At 36.7% G+C, this 23,828-nt stretch overlaps 1 protein-coding gene and 1 long non-coding RNA gene across 2 annotated transcripts; both read right to left on the bottom strand.

Moving 5' to 3' along the window:
- Window positions 1-1,673: 1,673 nt before the first annotated feature.
- LOC139115328 (uncharacterized) lies at window positions 1,674-5,326 on the bottom strand. The gene is made up of 3 exons (XR_011548099.1): window positions 4,510-5,326; window positions 3,339-3,467; window positions 1,674-2,590 (listed from the first exon to the last, which is right to left on the bottom strand). It is a non-coding gene; the product is annotated as an uncharacterized lncRNA (long non-coding RNA).
- A 3,171-nt stretch (window positions 5,327-8,497) lies between these two features.
- Window positions 8,498-23,772, bottom strand: LOC139115327 (ras-related protein Rab-20-like). Its single transcript, XM_070677354.1, has 5 exons — window positions 23,580-23,772; window positions 18,144-18,237; window positions 14,080-14,139; window positions 11,895-13,420; window positions 8,498-11,347 (listed from the first exon to the last, which is right to left on the bottom strand). The coding sequence occupies exons 1-4, from the start codon at window positions 23,618-23,620 to the stop codon at window positions 12,887-12,889; spliced, it is 729 nt and encodes a 242-aa protein (XP_070533455.1). The 5' UTR covers window positions 23,621-23,772; the 3' UTR covers window positions 8,498-11,347; window positions 11,895-12,886.
- Between the last annotated feature and the right edge of the window lie 56 nt (window positions 23,773-23,828).

Raw genomic sequence — 23,828 nt, 5'->3', positions numbered from 1 at the left:
ATTTATACTTCGACATCAAAAGCACAGGGGACTCAGGCAGTATACTCAACAAGTAAACAAATAAATAGACAACGAAATAAACAGACTATAACTTACAGAAAGACAAGAAAAAGGATAATGAAATGAAAGAGACAAAAGGACATTAAACAAAGACCTGAACAGAAATATAGAAACAAAACAATTAGGTCCTAATATCTCTAATTTGATTAGAGCGGGCGGGACTGTTCTGAAGTAGCTATGGGATAATTACAATTGTTGATAAGAGGTCTAAAAATTGCTCTACTGTACATGTTTATTTATGTTATTTACGATAAGTTTGTTGTTTTTTTGTTTTGTTTATTTTTCTGGGGTTATGTTTCTTTTTGTCTCTTTTTTGCAAGCTATTAAAACGTAAAAAAGACCGTGTTCTGCGAAAGGCACTTTGTGCTTTTGAATTGCTGTAGTATCGATTAATAGCAGGTAAACAAGATAGAGGTGCACAAAAGAAGATAGGATGGAATTTTCTGGAATAAAAATGCAAAAGTATACGGCTAATTGGGCTTTAATATAAGTGTGTGATGAATAGAAATATACAAGTTATTTGGTTTTTGTACCTCTCTCTCTTTCAATTAATATTAAAACCATGAATATTATAAACATAAAATATATATTTTGGTATCAGGCAGTATCACAGTGCAGTGGCCAGCTATCCCCCCGAAGCTTCATACTTGGACAAGGCTGCAACATTGTTTCAAGTTGTCTTTGCTTCTGCCTGGTGTAGGCCTGGGTACGTATACCTTATTGAGGTAATTTTCATCACCCCTGTACAACCTTACATCCTGGCAATTTCGGTTATACACGACACTAGGTATGGTGATATTTAAAATGCATGGGAAAACAAATTAGGGGAAAGTGCATAGTTTAGCTTGAAAGTGAGCTTCCGTGACAACTGCATGCAGAATTCTGTGAATATCATTAAAATCCTATCGAGCGAGAGGGAAAATGAAAGATAATCATGGGCCCAGTAACTCAAACTTTTGATAGTTTTTTCAGGTTGTGTAAGCCACAGTTTCTAGGTCTACTTCCCACAGCGTTGATAATCAAATTCAGGTCTGGACTTGATTTCAATTGTAAACAACACGAACAACACATGTCACATTTCTAACAACCAATGTTGACAAACCAAACACTGGGTATTTGTAAAATGCTGCAGGACGTAGACTAGGAAAGCGTACTTGATACATGGAACAAAATACTGAAAAATATATGGTCACAGTTACATTTATTGAAGATTTTATAACACATAGGCCACAAATATTGAAATATCAAAATTTGCTCCTGCAATTGTGTGGGCTGGCTGTCATGAAATTTGTATCATCTTTTAGGCAGGGTCATCCATTTTTTGAGTTGGGTTGGAAGTTTTTGATGGAGGTGTAGGAAGGCTTCGCAGGTCATACCGAACACTACTCTTCTATTTAAATTTTTCAAATGGAATTTATTGTGTCAGAGTGAAAGTTTGAGCTTGTAGATTGATCTAGATGACTGTAAATCACCGTGGACGTCGTTCACGTAAACCTGTAAGATATAAGCCAAAGCGTTGGCTATATCCTGTATAAAATCGCGTTTGGTGTACGCCGTTTGCCTCGGTTTTTACTCTAATATGCTCGATATCATCAAAAGCAGACATTTCAAAGTTTGTTTGAATCTATAACATTTTATTCAGAATAGGAAAGAAAGTTGTACACAAAATGTATTTCCTACTCAAGTGAGAAATGTGTTCAGTTGAAAAATGCACATTGGGCACAAATGTTAGAATTTTCAATTTTTCACATTATTTGCTAGTCTGATGTAGACGTATTTTGAAGCCAGTAGAATAAATCGAAACTTTATTATTCCTTATAGGGTTCACATAGCATGGTCAGACGTTCCCATAATTACGTGTAATTAAATTTCTATCGTGAAGATTTTTGAACGTTTAGAACATAAATCAATGTGTCTAAAGGGTTTCACACCATCAATTTCAAATTCTTCATACAAAATTTCTCCGAGCTCTTGAAAACCAAATGATTTACAAAATATTTCAGCTTCAAGGCTGGTCGTTCTTGCAAATAAAATTCTCATTTCTTTCGATCTAGCAATGTCAATTGCCCAATTTACAAAATAAGTTAGTATTCCCGTCCTGCGATAACCTTCCTTCGTGACGCTAGTATCTAGGGACAAAAACTGTTGGCCTTGAGATTGCAATTTCCTAACCTCTGGTAAGCTGAAGAACATGTCCACTAATTTTCTGGACAGCAGTCGCGCAGGACTAAATTCTTCACACATTGTTGGGTCGTGAAGACGTTCAAAATGGTCTGAATTAGATATTAATGAACCTGTAGCGACGCCAACTAAGTCGTTTGATCTGGTTTCTATGGCACACACGGCTACCATGCCACTGTCCATGACATGTTGCAACATTGCAATATTTCTCTGATGAAATACTTCTTCAGGGATTCGAAGATAACGAATCATCGGGTTATGTTTAGGGAATTCTTCAGTTATTAGTGTAGCCGCCTCCATCACACGTTGCTCAGATAGGAATTCGTATTTCACTCCATAATTGTCAGATCTGAAAGTATATGTATAAAAGGTACTTGATGTTAACAACCTTCATTCTCTATAATCATAATACAATGTGTAATGAAGTTCCTGCAATAATGGCCATCACCACTGTTTTTCACAGAGTGATTTTATAATCGCTATAGCTAACTTTGATATCTAACAACACAGCCATAAAGACAACGTTTGATGTTATTGCGTAAGAAAGGGTGTCTTCAAAAATCAGACGAGACCAAACTTTCCGAACACGACCCAAAACAAGCGCGTACCTGTAAGTACACAGTATGCGTGCTTGGTTATTGTGCGTTCAAAAGAGGGTAACAGAAGGCTATATCTTTGCAGTCGCTGTAGCTAATCGCAACCCCATGAAGTGCAAAAGAGCCTGTCACTCCTACACAGTCCCCCCGCCCCTCCGTCTACCTTTACAAGCAACCTTTTGAAGATCACTGCTGTTTGTTTTCCAGTGAACCTTCTTTCCCATCACTTCGTTTGCACCTTGACTCTCGAGAAAAACGGGATTTTTCTCGAGGGTCTATGGTTTGCACCATGATTTGGAAGGACAAGTCTGCAAAGGGGACTTTCGAATTTTTTTCACCTGGGTAATTACCTTTGTGTCACGCAAGATAATTATGATTTACAAGCTCTTACAGAAGATCTGTACTGTTTCGAATTCAGACATGAAGATATTGCAATTCTCTACATGTGCGACATCACCACAGAGAAACATGTTACAGTATTGTCCAAGGAAGAAAACTCACTTTCCATTTCTGTTTTCCTGAGTGTGAGTTGACTGTCTACATAAAACACTTGGACATCTGCTCCTCATGGCGCTTCGAACAAGTTGTCCAGTGATATTCCGTAAGTGCACATATGCCATGGTCAAAAATCTGTCAATGTTAGAACAAAAATTCACAGTAAAATTTAGATAGACCAAATGTAGAAAGTTCATAGTATAATAATAACCCGATGAGTATTTACAATGACTGATTAGATGCGAAAATAATAAATTATATAATATTTATTCATTTAATGGTATGAGAATTTTAGCGCAACAAATAATAATGTGGCAACTGCAACTCTGAAATTAAATGTGAGCAATCTTGATATGAGAAGAAATGCGTTTATACTATCTTGTAAATTAAAGCCAATTCTAGGATATTGTTGTCATTTGTTATTTGACTCTAGCACAGCATGCTGCAAGCGTAAGACCGAGACCAGTTAATTTTCCGATTTCTCAGCGCCGAAAACATGCATCTGCAAAATCAACAGTTCCCCTTATTTAATGTACTCCACGGACTTTTGAGTCTTATGACACGAACATAATTCGATATCTATCTCGATCTGGGCATCACATTCAGTACAACTGACGGAAAATATAGACGGATAATTTGCTTGCACTGACGAACACATTGAAATCAGCGAGGCAGGGTTTGGATTTCAAGCTATCTAATGTCCCAATTCCGACAATCGACACTCTGAATGTAGGTCAAAGATCTCGGGAGATCAAAAAATAGGTCAAAATGTCCCAGGGAATGTCACTCAATTATCGAAAGGTCCGTGGTCAAAGTCTTCATGAGGTGAGAAAAGGAGGAAGGATGGGGTGGGGGTTTTTAAACAGCGGTACCTATTCATATACCTTACCATAAGAGTGCAATGGACCAGGAGCTGTAAGCTTACTATTTCTGAAATGATCGAAGCGATTACATGTACAGTTGAATTGAATAGATGCTTCGACACAATGAGTATGCAGCCATTTTTATTCACCAGGATATTGCGTTCAACAGTGCCATCGCCCTCAACTTTCCCTGCTATTTTACTTGGTGCGCGTTTCCCCACCACACATAATTGACGGGGGAAAGTTGTGTTCTATGAAACTACAGCAAGGTACTGCGAAGCATTTCCTATCTATGACTTCAACAGTACACTCACCTCAAACGGAAAGTCGTAGATGCCATATACACGTTGTCAATTCCCGTGGAGATGTATCAGGCCTAGGTAAGAAATATTAGCAAAGCGTACGGTCCATATCGTCAGGATGGAATTCTAGATAGCTAAGCTACGAAGTCCCACCTATGAGATGTAAAACACAGATAGTTGATGACAATATCTAGGTTGTCAAGACGCAATTTTGACGATTTTTCCCGTCATACATGCCGTTTCAACATGGCGGCCTAGAATAACGTCGATGCGAAGGCAGCAGTCGTGGTAAGTTTTTACCGTTATTTTTATGTTTTGAAGTGAGAAATCGTGAAAAAATGTATCGCCTTCCGGGTCAAATATCATGGAAAATGCCCTCGTGAAGTATTTTTGTCGAACGTTTGGTATTTTTAGAGAAGATAGATGTTAATTGCGGACTGCTGTGGGGTCTACCAGCAGATCTGTGCGATTTTGCAAATACTAATAGGAAATAGAGCAAACTTTGCATGAGTACCATTTAATAAGCTAGACCCTGCACATACGGTAATCTCAAAGATCAGATGGTAGAAGTCGCATGTTGTATACGAACAAGTCAACGAGTTGAGATCTTAAATTGCACTGCACTGCACCATACCGTGTACCATACTTGTACTGATACGCACGTGGTTTTCTATGGATATCGCACAGATCTGCTTAGCAGACCCACAGCAGTCCGCAATTAACATCTATCTTATCTAAAAATACCAAACGTTCGACAAAAATACTTCACGAGGGCATTTTCCATGATATTTGACCCGGAAGGCGATACATTTTTTCACGATTTCTCACTTCAAAACTAAAATAACGGTAAAAACTTACCACGACTGCTGCCTTCGCATCGACGTTATCTTAGGCCGCCATGTTGAAACGGCATGTATGACGGGAAAAATCGTCAAAATTGCGTCTTGACAACCTAGATTTTGTCATCAACTATCTGTGTTTTACATCTCATAGGTGGGACTTCGTAGCTTAGCTATCTAGAATTCCATCCTGACGATATGGACCGTACGCTTTGCTAATATTTCTTACCTAGGCCTGTCGAGATGTATGTTTACCGCTTCTAGCAGGCGAAAATGCTGTCACAGCCATCCAGTTTCGCTGGTTGCCAGCTTTTGAAAAAAACAGTCAGTTTGATTTTGCAAAAGAAGACGGATGATGTAATAAAATGGTTTAGGTAATTTTTCTTAATTTACTGGCCGGGCGTAAGATACCACCCGTAGTCAGTTTTCCTACTAAAGAGGTCAGTTGAGCGCCCTCTACGGAACCTTCACACCAGAACCTCACTCCTGTTTTCACCCAACCACCTGCACTTTATGCCTCTCAGTGCCTCTTTTCTCGTGTGCCTCATTTGTTTGCTCGTGTTTTTTACAGGAAACCGTAGTAACATCACTTGGCGTAGTAGGTGCTTTGTTCCTAGTTAACAATTTATACTCCCACATCAAAAGCATTGCCCTTACACAGGGGACTCCGGCTGAATGCTAAACAAGTAAACAAATAAACAAGCAAATAGTCAAACAAACTGACAGAAATCTGAACACAAAAGAAAGGATAATGACATGCAAAAGACAAAAGGATAATAAAAAAGATGTAAACAGACGTATAAAGAAACAGAACAATCAGGTCATAATATCTCTAATTTGATTCCAGAGGGCAGGACTGTTCTGAAGTAGCTATGGGGATTACATTAGTTGATAGGTTTCGATATTGCTCTACTTTTATGTTTATCATAAAGTATTTACGATCAGTCTGTTCATTGTTTTGGTTTGTTTATTATTCAGGTTTCTGTTTGTTGTGTTTTTGTTTCTCTCCTGCGAGGTATTAAAGGGACATAGGCTGTAACTTGTGGCAAGCTTTTCAGTATTCTGCTTCTGTATTTCAACTACCATGTATATGTCTGACCCTAATCCGTTTGTCATGCTGAAATTTCGAGGATTCTTTTCGTCAACACAGCTTGTATGTGTGTAGTGATCATTGTTTATTGTTTACAAATGAATTCTAGTCCGGACTTGAATACAATTTTCAACAGTAACAATGTAGATTTTACTCATATATGTTGTGTTGATATGCTAAATACTTGGCATTAAATGACAGTTTAGGAATTCAATAGGGAAACCACAAAACAAAAGTTCTAAAAAAATAGCCAAAAGATACAGCTTATGGAGCTTTAAAATGCAAAAAAAAAAAGAACCCGTGTTCTGTGAAAGATTCACTTTATGCTTTTGAATTGCTATAGTATTGATTAATAGCAGGTAAACAAAAAAGAGGTGCACAAAAGAAGATAGGATGGAATTTTCTGGAATAAAAATGCAAAAGGATACGGCTAATGGGGCTTTAATATTATATGTTTGTTATGAACAGAAAATGTCATTATCAGTTTTTGTTTTTAACTCTCTTTCAATTGATCATACCATTAATATTACAAACATAAAATGCATTCTAGTATCAGGTGCTATCACAGTGCTTTGGCCAGATATCCCCTCATTAATAAGAAGATTCATACTTGGACATGGCTGAAACATTCCAGTTCTCTTTGCTTCTGCCTGGCTGTAGGCCATTGGTACTTTATAGAGGTCATTTCATGACCCCTGTATGACCTAATTACATTCCAGCAATGTTCGGTTATGTATGACACCAGATATCATGATATTTAAAATCCATGGGAAAACAAATTTAGGGGAAGTGTAGAGTTTTGCTTGAAAGTGAGCTCCAGTGATAACGGAATGCAGGATTCTGTGAATATCATTAGAAGCTATTGACCGGAGAATCCAAAGAAGTACTCTGAATCTTTTAAATTACCCCAGCCCCGTAACAAACTCAAAACACATTCAAATGCCCTCTTCTGACTTGCATTAATTTGGACCCAACAATCCCCCGCCCATATAAAACTGACCTGATTTTGAAATATATTTTTCGTGTACATGTCTGTGTGGGTGTTTCTCTTCCAGGGAAGGAGGGCGCTGTTTTGACATGTTCTCCGACGGGAAAACTTCATCCTTTAAAACAGGAACAGTGACCACATAAAAAGGTTTGGTAACAGAATGACATCCCTCACCTGTCATGAACACAATTTACATAGTTGTATGAAAGGGATTCTAGCTGTACCTTTTGGCCAATATTTCAGTGCGTTTTGTTCTGTGTATCAACTACAGCTTCTTTTTCTACTCCTCACAGCATGCTAGAATAACAAACATTCTGTGGCAAAATAGTCTGTAATCATTATTGTTGATGACAAATGAATTTTAGTGCAGACTTGAATTCACTTTGAACTTGAACAGTAAAAATGCTGACTATACACATATGCCTGTGTTGATAATGTGAGAACTGGACTTTTCATCACACTTCAAGGAGCAGAACAAGAAACTTCAGTGGATACACAAAACCACCCAAAAATTATTCCAAAGTTACAGACATAAATGGATTACCCAACACATGCTTCATATCAATCAGAGACAGTTTTGTTTCAAGCTCCCCCTTTCAGTCCCGACATCCCTTCAAATACCTCCCTGCAAACATTCCCTTGATATCTTCAAATCCCCCAGTCAATTGTCCTGCCCCCTTCCAGAGGGGTTTGTGAATGCACCCTGAGCATGATAGTTGCACATATGTGTTTCTACAATACTGGCAAAGTCAATTTCTATCTATGGCATACAACTGGAGGTCAGTCTAGCCGAGCTCCTTGCTTTTGAGGTAATCCTGTTTGGATTAAATTTAGAATGCACCTATTTTCTATTTAAATTTCAAATGGAATTTACAGTGTCAAAGTGAAGGTTTTGACAAATAGATTGATTAGATGAACCCAGAAACTCTTCTGAATGTAAATTTCTTCATGGAACTCTTTTGAAAAGGTATTCTCTCTCAGACTCAATTTTTTTGTAAAAGGGAAACTGGCTGTGACCATAGAGTTTGCAGCACAAGATGACAATTGGCATCATGGCTGAGTAATACACACAAAGGTCATCCATGATTGTAAAAATTGCTCATTTAATTCTGCAAATCTTTTCAACAATTCATATTAGCCTCGTTATAAAAGTATGACATAGATTCCAATTGTAAAATGTACAATAGCTGTTGGTGTTAAAAGTACTTGTAATTTTCTTCTTCTCTAAAATTATCACTTATTCAATAGCTCTATAAAATATAATTATTTCATGTTGTTGCTATGACAACAACAGAACCTATATTAATATTAATGTCAGCAACTATACACATCTATAACATTCATTTTTGCGATCCTATCTCTACATCCGAAAAAAAAATGGGGGCTTTTAATGTTATACATGTGATCTTTCTAACAAGGCATGAGAGAGTCACGTAACATTTCAGTATTGACTGTACATTGCACAAATATCACAGAAAATGAAAGTTTGCTGTGACAACATCTATCACGGATTTCAACAGTGATGATATCAAGTACATCCAAAAAACTGACAACATATGCAAATCCCACTGCCAAAGTACATTTCACAATATATGCAAATACCAGTGGCAAAACACTGCACGTTTCACAATTTATGCAAATACATCTGCTGTAATAACACCAGCCAACAATGCACAACTGTTTTCCTTTAGTGTGAATAATTGTTTATGTACAATCTAATTTCTCATTGCCTTGCTGAACAAGGCTATAAACTGTATTATTGAAGACGTATCCTTGGTTTGGTATCACTTTACCATTTCTTTTAAACGCTGATGCATGTTTTATGAACACCAATTGTTGTGATATCCACAGAAGAAGCCACACTATACATGTATTTAATAATAAAAATGGTGATACATGTGTACATGTACATACTTAATCCGGTACAGAATGCGAAAGTTAAATGTAACTTTTACCAAGAGTGAAATTGCACATCAACTTTTAAAATTGCATGATGTGTATCATAGTCACTGGTTTGAGGGGAAAAAGGTGAAATTTACAAACAGTATCAAAATGTAGCTTTTGTACATTGAAAAATATGTATTGTAGTTTTGTCATGTTTTGTGCTTGCTGTGTCTTTGGAGTAAAAATGTCACTACTCAAAGACCAGTAGCTGTAACTTTTGGTGATTTTTTTCACAATGTTTGATCTGAATGATAATTGCAAATTCTTCTTCTCTCAAAAACATGTTGAAAATACCCACTAGTAGGATTGCCCACACAGTGTCTATACATGTAAAATGCACTCCTATTGTTTACATTTCAATTCTAGTCCAGACCAGAATTCACTTGTTAACTATAATGACGCAGTTTACACATGTACAGGCTGAGTTGACAAACTGAATAATGTGTGTATTACCATGCCTTCGGGGGTAGATAAGAAATTACATGTATAGTTGACATCAACAACAAAAAAGTGAAAAAATTAAAATTTAGCATCACTGGCCCTTTTATACAGTTGTAAGCTTGTTTTAGGTGCCAGTAAATGGATAAATGGGTTTGGAGGCTTGCAGCATTTCTCTAGTCCATCAATATGATTGTACCTGGGGTACTGATACACCGAGGGGCACACATGTCACGTAACACGACTGAGCAACTCCAGTAGAATTTACATGTACCTGATTACTGCCCCTGAACAAAAACACTGTATTATATCATTCTGGCTACATAACTATTACGGTTTTCTTCTATTCTTCCATCACAACATAGCCCTACATTTTTAATATCTATTCTGCAAAGGTGTTCACATAAATGCAATAATCTCTGAAGACAAAACTTTATGGTTTGACACAGGTAGAAAAGAGGCAAGCAGTACATTGTACTAGTAGCATCTCTTGTCATAATGAAGTACTGTTTTAAGACCAATGTCAGAGACAGCTTTGCCATTTCAAAGTTCACAAGTTCAAAGATATGATCAACATTTAAATGAATTTTAATTCAAATCTCAGTCTACACTTATGACATTGCAAAATTTCAAATTCATTTTTATTTGTAAATGCAAACAACGCTTCATTCTTGCAGTATGAAATTAATCATTCGAATCTGATCTCCATGTGATACAACAATTCCTAAATAACTAGTTTCAAAGAAATTGACTCATTTTACAAAGATTTGATTATAATTCAAACCAAGACTAACAATCATCAAGCTCGTTTTTGCAACAAGGTCATCCTAAAGTTTTTCACTTGAAACAAAACTTGCATAAACATATGTTTATTCATGAGAGTTACATTAATGCCACAAGCATGAACAATACAGACCAGACTATGGCAAGGAATCTTTTTTTTTCATTTTGTCATAATCTTCATCCAAGGAATACAATACCTCATGTATTGGACTCGCTTCTAAGAGTTATTAATATATCTTTATTTTGTAGTTTTATTCAGTTTGTTATCCTAAGATTAGGCTCTTGTAATATTTTGTCAGTAAATTTTTATATTAAATTCTATAAAATTATAACAAAAGATTAATATACTTTTCTCAAAGCCTTTTCAAGGCACACACAGGGCACTACAAAAACTTAAGCAAATTGTACTGTAAAGAGATAGTGAAAACTACCAACACATGTACTGGTACTGTGGTAGCTCTCTTGATGTAGTCGTCAAGAAAGTATTCTTTTACCAAGCCAGCTGAGAAGTTATTGAAGGCACTGCATTTTCATTAATTATAGAACAAGAAATTCAAATCATCAAAAATAGATAAGTCATCCAAGGACAGTTTTTTAGTGACATTTGAATTCCAATAATACTTTGATTCCTGGTCTGTAGCTTGAGTGAACTCATTTTGAAGTCAGCAGAGCAAATGGAGTTTCGAGTGTCTGGATTTTTGTGAAAACTGAAAATTTAATTTTCCCCATACAGTTATCAAGGTAAAGCGACCATTTTGAATTTTCATGCTTAGGGGCCGTCGATAATAAAAGCTGACGCACAAGAAACGTAATTCCTTCGTTTCACTTGAAACCCCCTCCCTCCCCCTCAAAACGAAAGTTCTTATGCGAAATCACTTTCGCATTATGATGCCGTTTCTGACAAACCCACACGCACCTCTCCGATCCGCACGCCCATGAAAAAATACCGGAAGGGCACATTAATTAATAATAAACCTCCACTTTACGCGTTTCACTTTTTAAGACAGAACATTTTAATGTATTTCGCACGTAGGAAAATATTTCACATACATGTTTCAAGTTGAAAAAGGATACAAGTTCTTATTTCACATTCATGTCTTTTCGTTGTCTTTTCTGTCTCCGTATTTTGTGGTCATTCTGTTCTCGATGAACGCGAAGGTACTTTTGTGTTCTCGCTGCAAAGTCGCACTTCGAAAACAATAGAAAATCCTTATGCGATTTTGACGCGCACAAAACGAAAATGAGCTTTTACCCCCTCCCCCCCCCTAAACGAAGGAATTACGTTTGTCGTGCGTCAGCTTTTATGATCAACGGCCCCTTAGGTAAATTTTAGGTGATTTATTTCTCTTACAGAGTTTTGAAATTGAAAATGGTCGCTTATACCGTGTGTTACATCCTAGAGGAATATCAAGATTTTTTTATTTTTGAAAAATAAAGATCATGCAAACTTCATTTATTCAAAAGTCTCCGAATTGAATCCACGTACATGCGGTATTGCACGAATCTGAGTCCAAAAATCTGTCCCCAAGTCATATCCTATTTGAAGCACAGTTCATACCGGTATATGCAGAAATTTTCTTTGTATGAAGGAAAATGAACAATGCCTTGAGTAATTGTACAACTACCTGGGTACATATTACAATTGATGGGTCACGATGAAGAATGAGATGATAGCGTGTTCTATGCTGTTGGTGTTCTTGCACAGGCAATGACTTCTGTGCTGGCACTGAGTTTTGTCATACTATCTTAACCCTTTCACATCCATTTTCCTCTCTGGAGGTCCAACTTTGCCATAGAAAACAATGGAATTGATTCAAACCATGGTGATAAAGGTGTTAATCTTGGCCATTGGTACCAAATTCAAAATGTTACGTATCACCCTAGTCAAGGCTGATCTTTTTTGTAGAGTGATATATTTCTGCTTGTATCAAAATAGCTTATCCAACGCCTGGATAGCTACTGGTATATGTAAATAGCATCATCATATTACATGTAGATATAGTAAGGTAAGTAGGTGAATTATACTGAATTTTTACAGCTGTATTAGAAAACAAAACACACAGGTTTCAACAGTCCAAGTGAAACACCACTTCAATTACATGGAATTCACAACACTTTGAGGAGCAGTTTCACAGTAAATGTTTGACTATCAGTGTTCATAACTGACGTACATGTAACAAGAATTAACGACATCATACAATGCTTTATTTTTCATGAATTTAAAAGTCTATACAATGTCAGGAAACGTCTTGAATTTTCAAAATTTGTACTGAATCTAAATGAAAATATAACACTGTGTATTAAAATTCAACAACATCCTGCTTTTTTCCCTTGCGGAGGTAATCTTTCTGATTCTTTTGAAGACTTTCCCGCATTCCCGGCATTTGATGGGTTTTCCAGGTCAACGACATCCGGTGACCTCTTCCTGGCTGCATTGGGCTCGATGGGATTTCCTTCCGGGTCAAGGGGTAAGAGTGTCTTGAAGATGTAAGTAAATACATTGTCTACATTTTCGCCGGTGACAGAGCTGGTCTCGTAGAAAGGAATGCGGAGGTCAGTCCTCGTTCCGTCCTGAAATCGCGATGGATTCGCATCGTAGGCGAATTTCTCCCCTTCTTCGTTGGTGACTTCGCGAGTGTTCGGGGTCACCAGATCAAGTTTTGTTCCGACAGCAATCACCAGGCAGTCCTCTTCGGCTCCTTGTTGTAAAAGTGGGAGGTGTCGAGCGTACAGGCTGTCAAACGACTCCCTCTCGGAGATATCGTACGCCATGATGGCCGCCCGAGCATTGCGACAGTAAAATGAACTCAAACCTGAAAATTTTTCTTCCCCAGCAGTATCCTGCGACAAGAAATGTTGGATTATTTAAAGGTTTTCGTGAACAATGTTACAGAATGAATCATGTTTATAATTTCCAACAGGTGCCCTGATCAATAGAAAATACAAAACAAATATACAAGGTTAACACAGCAAGGCAAAGAGTGTGGTGTGTATTTTCTTGAACTTGACCTAAAATAGATCATATCACTGACCAAAAACTTTTTCAGTAGTAAAACTGCATGTGAAATTATTCACAGTTTCCATTTTTACTTTGGGTCACAGTTAGCTGACAAAACAATGAGGAAAAAAATTTTACGATTGACCTTCGTGTACCCTATTTTTTCAGAGTTAATGTACATTACTGGAAACATGTTTTTGGTTGACTAATGTTTATAGAATAAGACATCAATGTTTCACACACAAAATACTCAGGCAATAGTATAGGAATACTTTATAATCACCATTTTAACGACAAAATACAAATTTCTATGAAAACGTAAAGGCAATATGACAAGGCTCCTTGAATTCAAGAATATTTGGTAGGTACTATGTTTTTCAAAATGTGACTTGATTGTTCACTACTGATGTGATGTTGTAATTTTTTTTGAAAAGAATGGCAGAATAAACTATTTGATAGAGCAATTTTTTTTTGTTTTAAAGAAATTCTTGCAAATACTTACCCAGATGGCAATGTTGTAAGGTCCCCATTGCTTTAAGAAGAATGCAGCACCAATGGTTTGCTGAAATGGCGAAAAAACAAACAAGAAATTTATGTTACTAAAATCAGACCAATATGCAATGTAGTGTATGCAGTCATCTCAGTGAGTTGAGGTTGCAAAGGTTGATGAAGGTAATTTTACATCAGCATAATTCTGAGAGTTTTGATAAGACTCCCTCGATAAATACATGGCATCTTGGCGCAATTTGATTTTAAAGAAGGTTAAAAAAGCTTCAGACAGATCATTTAAGAAAGTTTTCACACAGAGGAGGAATACATAGAATAGGAGCGGAGAAGAGAAGAGTAGAGGAATATGTAGAATAAAAACACAGAATTTGTAAAAACTAATTGCCACATGAAATAGAAAAAAATATCATTTGGTAGGTTTGTCTGACCATGATTAATTCAGATTACAACCAAGAAGTGTTTGCATTGTTTATTCACTTGTTTTGTTTTAGTTGCTTTTGTTTTTCAGTCTTCATAAAGCATAAAATTCATACAAAGGCTGCTATTCAACAACATAAAGGAGTCAGTATTTTAGCTTTTATAACGTTATTCCCAGGTCTGTTTAAGCTCTCAAAATAGCTTACTTCAATATTTGTACTGGTATAATTATATTCCTGTAAATAGAAAATGTTTGTATGCAGGCAGTCGGTCTAGTAATTCAGCAATTCAACAATGGTGGTAAACATTACGTGCTGTAATACTGGTACACTATAACCAGACCAGTTATGGGCAAACAATTGCCCTGAGTTGCATGAATTCCTGCTCTTTATGATGTGCAGTTAACATGAAAAATGATCTAGAACTTGTGAAATATGCATTGACAAAATGTACATGTACTGTACTATAATATACATAACTGGAATCGTGTGACTTTGTGTTTTCAAATTTTGCTGAACATAGCATTATTTCTACAATGTGGATCTTGACAGGCAATATTTGTGGATGCAGATAATGTTACACGTGAACTAAAAATACCAAAAAGACTGGTATAGGCTATTTGCCACGATTTACCACTCATCAAAGTAAAACTAAAGAATGAATATTTTTTCCAAAGGTATACGCTGGATAGCATAGACACACATAATGCAATGAAAGCGAACAAAAAGACCTTAAAAGCAAACCAGACTTTATCAACACTAATATAAAGTCTGACAGGCCATAATGCACATTACCAGTATTCTAAGAGTGTAACTATAATGACAAATTTTCGACAGGAAAAGACATGCTAAAGTGTATTTTCATACACAGAAATGTTTCTATTAACATGAGATTATTTTTCTTAATGTTCTTAATTATTCTTGTGAATACCGGGTAATTATATTATCTATATTATTAATATAGAATCTTGTTAATGGCATACAGTTAGTTCAAGAAATATCATCAATAAAACATTATTTTGCAAAAATAATTACAAAATATGTTGACTTCATGTCTATACATGTAATTGTGAATGTAATAAACTCAAAACATGAATGGTGGATAAGGTGTTTTATTTGACCATTTCACCCAAATGGTTTGACCGTACCACTTATTATCAATGGTGATTGGGGACCTGTTAATTTTGAAAGAGTCACTTTTGAAAAAGAAACAGCTGTTGAGTTCCTAAGCTCATACATTCACAAGGCACATATCTTGGAATATTTTGAAAAATAAACTGTGGATAACATGCCCTTTGACCAAATAGATTTTTCACAGACTTTCTATCTACTAATTCACCCACAGTATCCGTAACTCCCCCATAATGCTCCACTTCAAAGTGTACAAGTCTCTGATGGTAAAATGTACACAAATGTATTGGAGTATATTCTGGTCATGATGAACTTCAAAATTATTATTTCTGACTTCAAGTCCATAGAAAATCAAAACAACAGAGAATGCGTGGGTTTCAGAAATTTCATTAATAATCAAATTCTCAATCATTCTATTTTTATGTCTAGTTACAGATCATTTGAATAACTCCTGGTACTACCTATTTATCAGTAATTAAAGAACTAGCAATGCGACGGATTACTTAATTCATAGGCAGTCCCTAGACTTAGTCATTATCTACATTCTGTTTATCTGAAAGTAATTGTCTTCTGGGGTTATAATCAACGTTTTATCTGATAGAGAGATTGCAAAACTGCACCCGTTACTGTTATTTTGAAATACAACATCACAATATACTCTTTCAAAGGACTATTTCTGCTATAATGAGAAAAATATTGTTGCCGCTTGCGATTGCAGGGTTGTTTCTAAATATGTACAGCACTGCATGCACGACACTGGCTACAGCTCCCAGACCTTCAAACAAAATGTTGTGTGTTGAGTGTTCCTGTTGCTTATGGTACAATCCCTTGACGCGTAAGTTCGCGGCTTCTAATCATAACACTGGTTGGAACAGAGGCCACTTTGGTTCAAAGTTTGTTAATAAATTCCAAAAGTCATGTCATTAATTTCAGACAAATATGTACTTATTTTTGCATATTGATGACAGCAATGGGAATCAATCCTGTGGTTGGAATATTTGACTTGAAAAACCAAAATAGGCTTTACAAGGAATAGTTTGTTGTTTTGGTTACGATAGCTAAATATACTTGTATTTGGCTATGGATCTTTCTATTAAACACTGGACCTTAGTAACTGGAAAATTTCAGCCATTCTCCAAAAATGGTCACTAGACTGAAATTCTCTGACATAGACAGGCTTGACTTATAAGAACAAGACATTCTGTTTCTTTGTCAGTCATTGTTTATGTACCGTATTGTGTTGTTCACTTTGGATGCACCAAACTCTTTGTCGTCTGGGCTCCGCTCTAACAGCTGTTTCTAAAATTGACAACAATATGGTTGTAATTATGGAAAATATTACATCATCATGCTAATAGAGTTTTGCTACTTTAAATAGCCATCAGAGCATCCAAGCATGTAAACAAAAGAGTATGATATCTGAAGCCCTGCATAAGGTTGAATTGAAAGTCAGGACAGGACTACACCTATCGCATGATTTACCTGACCAAACTCATGTATGTACATACAGTATATTACTCCCGTCGGTCTATCAGTAAAACACCTACAGGGTTTCAAAAGCCATGTGTTACTTATCAGATTAAATATATGTACTGTGCTGCAGTTTCCATTGAAAACAGGGCGATGGCAAATTTCAGTAATCTTCTTATCACCTACATGTGAGATATGCACAGGCCCTGAGGCTGAAAATGCTGGCCTTTAACTGGACAGCAGTTTACAGTACAATAGTTAATCAGTCTCGATATTGAAATACAAAATCGAGATTTTAAGACTAAGGAAATCCTTCAGTATTATTCTCATAAGTTAAAATGGACTTTTAATGTAATGCATGTTTCACAGCCGAAATATTATTTTTCCAATTTTGCCCAAGCTTATCCCCAGGGGAACTTTCAACAACCTTCTTTCATGATCATGCAACGACATTAGGGGCAATATATTCATTAGGCGAAGTTTAGAGATTTAGAGAAGCAAATTGGGTAAAAATACACAACTTAGAGTCAAATTTAATGGCAATTCTTAAAGCAACATTAACATCGTCTAGTCATCAGTGTTGCAGGGGTGAAGGCAATATTTATGATACCTGATATTTTATTTTATGTTTTTGTTATTTATTTACAGCAACTTCCCTGATTACATTTTAAATTTTACACATTTTACAATATATGCTTATGCAAAGCTTTGCGTACAATTTGCACTATTATTTGTTGAGAAATGAATTCTAGTACGTGTGGACTAACATTTGATTGTAAACAAGGAGTTTGGATATTACACATACAGTGCAGGCTGTGCTGACAAGTTGAACGCTCCCTTTGGACACGAGTTCAGAAGTAGCAAAAGAAACTGTTTATCTTAACAGACAATAAAATTTTGGAAAGCACATTTACATTATCTACTGCTTAAATTGCTAATGTAGCTTTAACTGGCAACAACATATGTTTACACATGTGGGAGATGTCGCACGTTGTGGGTTCCAATCTGATCAAGAAACTACTAAATTTTTTACTATACTTACACTCAGAGTGTCCTGAAATTTACCGGACAAGTAACGCTGAATGAGGGTCGACTTGCCAACACTCATGTCACCGATGATGACGACCTTGAGGTCACTGAAATGATAAACAAAGGTCATAAGATAAGATAGAGAAATTCAAGAGACACACATACATAATGGACCAAAGTTCAAAGTTCCAACTACTGTTACCTGTATCTATTATTTCCAAACTTTTGTATGAAGCGTTGACGATTATTTTTGTCAAAACACATGTAAAAGGTTTAATTACAACTTTGTGAGCAGAACTGGTCAAGAGAATACTATCATGTAGCTACATGTGAAAACACCAAAAGAAGCACAGCTTTGAATGAAAATTCAAAACTCCACATACTTCCAGATGATCGGGTCAAGCCCCTGATTGACAAAACTGAGTTTCACTGAAATGACAAACAAGTTAAAGATATAAAAAGTTAATAAATACACCAATAAGAGTGTGTTTTTTCTGTCTACCTTAGAAATAAAACATCTTGACAGAGCAACCAGAGTAATTATCACAGACATGCATTTAGGAATGCTGATAGCATTTGTAGGTGAAAAAAAAATTGCAAAGTTATCTTTTGCTGATCTAATTTTGAACAAATTTGTGTGTTCTAATCCTGCTTTGGGTCAGAGCCTTAAATTATGGCATCTACCGGCACATAATCTTTATACTTTTCAAGTAAACGTTGTGACAATGAAAAGACCAAAATTCACAATTTCATTAACTTGTAATCTGAATATGTCCTTGTGAAAAAAACTGAAATGAACTCTGCTTTCTTACAGTTATCAGGGAACATTGATGTCATTTGAAATCAGCCAGTAGGGGGAGGGTATAGACAGGAGAGGGGACTCGTCCCCCTGTCTATGAATCTAAGTCCAGCAATGTCTTGTCCCCACTGTGACACTTGAAAGTATTGATAATGATACATGTAGAGACTTGAAAGTGTCCAACATACCGGTATGTTATTGATATTAAAGGCCAAAAAAAATAAATTGTGCTGTTCCGATAACATGGTTTCAAAAATAGGGTAGGTAGGTTGGCAGGGATTTATTTTTCCAAGATATTTTTAAGTATGCATTTTTCAGGGGGTTCAGGGCGATCAAACACTGGCCACAACATTTCCAGAACAAGTCATCGTTGATGACACAGTCCCCACTTGTTAATGGGTACTTTGATTACAGGTCCTCAGAGAGGATAGAGTCCTCTTCATTAGGTCTGTGATAAATACTTTTGAATAAATTTGCTTGATACATGTCTGAGTTGTAGTTCAAGACATGAAAAAATCGTAATAAAATTGCCACACGGTGGCCATATTGGATCGTATCCCAAACAAATCAATGTGCATATGTATGACATAGGTGAATGTCCTTGTACCAACTTGGATTAAACCGGTTGAGATATGCCTGAGTTATGGCTTTGTACATGTAAAAAATCATAACAAAATGGCCGCACAGCAGCCATATTGGATTGTATCACAAAACAAATTAAGATGCATATATATGACATTGGTCAATGTCCTTGTACCAACTTTGAATAAATTCGCTTGATACATGTCTGAGTTATGGTTCTGGACATGAAAAAAATCATAACAAAATGGCCGCACAGCAGCCATATTGGATTGTATCACAAAACAAATTAAGGTGCATATATATGACATTGGTCAATGTCCTTGTACCAACTTTGAATAATTCGCTTGATACATGTCTGAGTTATGGTTCTGGACATGAAAAACGTAATAAAATGGCCACACAGCGGCCATATTGGATCGTATCACAAAACAAATCAATGTGCATAGCTATGACATTGGTCAATGTCCTTGTACCAACTTTGAATAAAATCTATAGAAACAAGCCTGAGTAATGGCTCTGTACATGAAAAAATCGTAATAAAATGGCCGCCTGGTGGCCATATTGGATTTTATCACAAACATTTGATGTGCATATGTATGACATACGTCAATGTCCTTGTACCAAGTTTGAATAAAATCGGTTGTGATATGCCTGAGTTATGGCTCTGTACATGAAAAAATCGTAACAAAATGGCCGCACGGTGGCCATATTGGATCATATCACAAAAAAATTGACATGCATATCTATGACATTGGTCAATGTCCTTGTACCAACTTTGAATAAAATCAGTTGAAACATGCCTGAGTTATGGCTCTGTACATGAAAAAATCGTAATAAAATGGCCGCCTGGCAGCCATATTGGATCGTACCACAAAACAAATCAACGTGCATCTGTATGACATATGAAGTAATCCTTGTACCAAGTTTGAATGAAATCGCTCCAGGCATCTCTGAGATATCTGCGTGAACGGACGGACGGACGGACGGACGCACTGACGCACGCACGCACGCACGCACGCACGGACATGACCAAACCTATAAGTCCCCCCGGACGGTGTCCGTGGGGACTAAAAAGGTATCATACATATATAAGAAATAAAAACATAAAAGACATCCTCATTCAAGCAAAAATCAAATGCCAGGTAATAAATGCGTGATTGTTCGGGTTTCTTCTTTCATTTTTTTACTTCCGTGTTTACATAGCTTTAAAAAGTTTAGAGTTGGTATGTAAATATTAGGGTACATCCGGTTATCGGAACAGCACAATGTTTTTTTTTCTCGGCCTAAGGTAAGTATTCCAGATTGGGGTGTAGCTACTACACTGCTTTCAAAGTTTGAGTTTTATATCATTTAAGGTGTGTATTAAGCTATCAAGAAGTATCATAACAGTAAAGCTGTCTCTCTACTGGAGTTCTGATAAATTTTACATGAGTACATAATTCATTCATAAGGATTGTGAGTTGTGAGAGAGCTGTGTGTTAAAAAAGTTGTATAAGTTCAACCTGTACCACTGTTTATTACTAGTTTTATTATCTTCTCTCCCTCTCTGTCTGTCTCTGTCTGTCTCCCTCTGTCTGTCTCTGTCTGTCTCCCTCTCTCATTCTTCCTCGTCAACTGCACAGTCAGCAGTTCAATTTCACCCCTTATCTTGAAAACCATATCAATGACTCAGAGAGAAGTACTTGATGATTGTGATAGCCATAAATCAGTTGTCATGACAACAAATCAGAAGGAATTGAATCATCCACAGAAGTGCATTGCAAGGTTGAGAGAATGAAAATGGGTGAGGGAATACATGTATGTAGGGCAACATAAACTACATGTATTATTGCTGACCGTTTATCACCATGAGACAACTTGCATGTATACTGTTTGTTACTAGCTGCATACACGCAGTGTCAGACACTGCTGCCATGAGTTCAGGGAAATTTTTCAGTGTTTTCATGCGTAATAATTTGGCAGTTGACTATTTAGTCTGTTAAGTTATTTTCATCATTATTGCATGCGTTATGCGTAAATTCTGAAAATCTGCAGACAAATGTTTATTTTTTATTTTTATAAATCACTTATCAGTGACGTCATTTGGAACACCAATATTGCCATGGTTGACAGTAAATGGAATCTGCTACCATGTAACATGTCTTCATTCTTATTATTGAATTTCTCTTTGCCAAATATCTTCCATTGTTTGTACCAGTACTGGGACTGAGAGGCTCTCAGTGACCAGGTGTGACATTTAGTCACCATGACTGGGTCACAGGTAATACTTCCTGTGTCAAAGTTCACTCAAGAAGCTGCTGGACTCACCTACTAATATCACTGTACTAGACTGATGTGTACACTGCATAGTACATTGTAAATAATGCAGCAGATGTTTTGATCGTTACCCGAATGTACCACTCTACATTATCCTGCTTTTGGGCATTTTAACCAGCCACTGTTTTCACATTTTTAGCACTAAATAAGTTTGTTTTAAACTGAAATTGATTTACTGATATCATGAAGACTTTGTGTCAAACACAGAAGACGGATATGTGTATATTTGGCAACCTGCATGTGGCCCTGCAATTGGATGTTCATGGTGCAAAGATGGTACAACAGAAAACCCAAAAATGTCCATATGTTGCAAGAATGAGGATATGAAAGTTTGAAAGTTGCATGAGATGTGTTGTGGAGGATGTCTTGGTATATATTGTTGATAAAGTACGACCTGGTGACTGTACTGCAGTTTGCCATGAAGATGGGCCATGTTGATGCAAAACCTGACATGCATTAAGACAAAAATAATTTTTGAGCGCTTTGGTGCTGTTAAATTGAAGTTTTGTGTGATGCTATAAGAAAACCCACTGTACCACATCACAGTAGGTACAGTTGATTTTTTTAGAATAAGACGAAATGCAACAGTATCACATGAGATTAAAGTTACTGGTAGTGGTAAACTTGAGTTTATAGTTAAGGTGACTGAAGGATTAGTACATTCATTTATTCAGATATCGCAAGTGAAAAATTATTTTAAAAGGGCTAATTTTTTACCCTATTTGTAAATAGGAAAGTTTCGAGTGTATTTATTAGAACACAGCATTGGGTGACAATCTCAGTGAAATGTTTCACCATGGAGGTAGTGGTTTCACATATCTAGAACTTATGTTTTCGCTTTTTCCTATCAGTCTGATAGCTGACTTCTGCTTTTAATTATGCCAGTTAAACTAAAGTTGCACTGCTTTACATCATAAATTTCATCACTGCATTTGAGTACCAGGTAGATCATTAGAATTTACCTTAGAAATAAGTCAAACATATTTTTATGGCGGAAAATTCTTATCTAAGATTGCCTGTTTACACCTGGCGGATTAATATCGCATTTAGGAACTGCAATTTGTTCACTTTCCAGGAGACAAAAATGGTCAAAAACAGACACTGAGACAGGTGAAAACAACTGATGGAGCAGTGAGGTGAGGGTACACAAAGTCAGACCATGGAGGGAAAGTATGGGGCTACTACCTCCGTGGTCAGACCGATTGCTACCGTGAATGAACTTCTTGACTCGGCTATCATCGTGAACTCTGATGATGACCTAAACGTCCATGGCTGTGCGGTAGAATAAATTGGACTTTGGACTTTCTCACCTTCTAACCCGCCCGTTAACCCCCCTTGTCAGTCACGGTGCAAGAACTGGCAAATGTGTATGTACCAATAACAGTTTGAAACCTTAACGGGAGAAGGGAATATCTGAAAATCTGGCCACATTTTTTTCACAAGTTAAAAATGCAGGTGAAAAGATTAAGCCAGGCAAGACCGAAGCCATGAAGTTTGGTTGTCACACAGAAATTTTGCTTGAATTGTCAGGGAGACCATTCATACCATCACTCCCCGTCAGAGCCCCTAAGAAAATCCCATTTAGATCGCAAACAAAGGTGTTTCCACTAATCTTCAGCCTTTTAAAGTTGTGGTAGATTCATTTTGAACGTGAAGTTTCTTATGCTGCTCTACGAAACCAGGTGTACGTCACAACATGGCAGTGCACCAGTGTCAATGTTTGATCATGATATTACAACGTGCAATACTTACGCTTTCTTCTTTGGCGTTGTCGCCATTTCTTCAGTTACCATAAATTCAACAACATCCCATTGAAGTATGGTTCGCGGTAGTATGTATCAACTTTTATAATCTCTAGCTGATGATTCAACGTCAGGTTTTGTTTCCCTGACAGGGGTCGTATATTGGACGCACTGCCTCGTTTCCAACGCCCACTTCCGGGTTTCAAATCTTCGCCTTTAGAGGGCGATATGCGGTGCAACATTATTTGAGATTAGCGAT

This window comes from Ptychodera flava, chromosome 17 (assembly GCF_041260155.1).
Source record: "Ptychodera flava strain L36383 chromosome 17, AS_Pfla_20210202, whole genome shotgun sequence".
Taxonomy (NCBI): Eukaryota; Metazoa; Hemichordata; class Enteropneusta; family Ptychoderidae; genus Ptychodera; species Ptychodera flava.
The sequence above is the reverse complement of the archived record's forward strand: the minus strand, read 5'-3'. Positions and strand labels throughout refer to the sequence as shown.

Excerpts from the sequence above, each read along its gene's own strand:
- LOC139115327 (XM_070677354.1), bottom strand. The coding sequence starts at position 23,620 with ATGGTAACTGAAGAAATGGCGACAACGCCAAAGAAGAAAGC. Across the intron at positions 18,238-23,579 it reads ACAACGCCAAAGAAGAAAGC|TGACCTCAAGGTCGTCATCA; the intron begins GTAAGTATTGCA and ends TTATCATTTCAG. Across the intron at positions 14,140-18,143 it reads AATTTCAGGACACTCTGAGT|CAAACCATTGGTGCTGCATT; the intron begins GTAAGTATAGTA and ends TCGCCATTTCAG.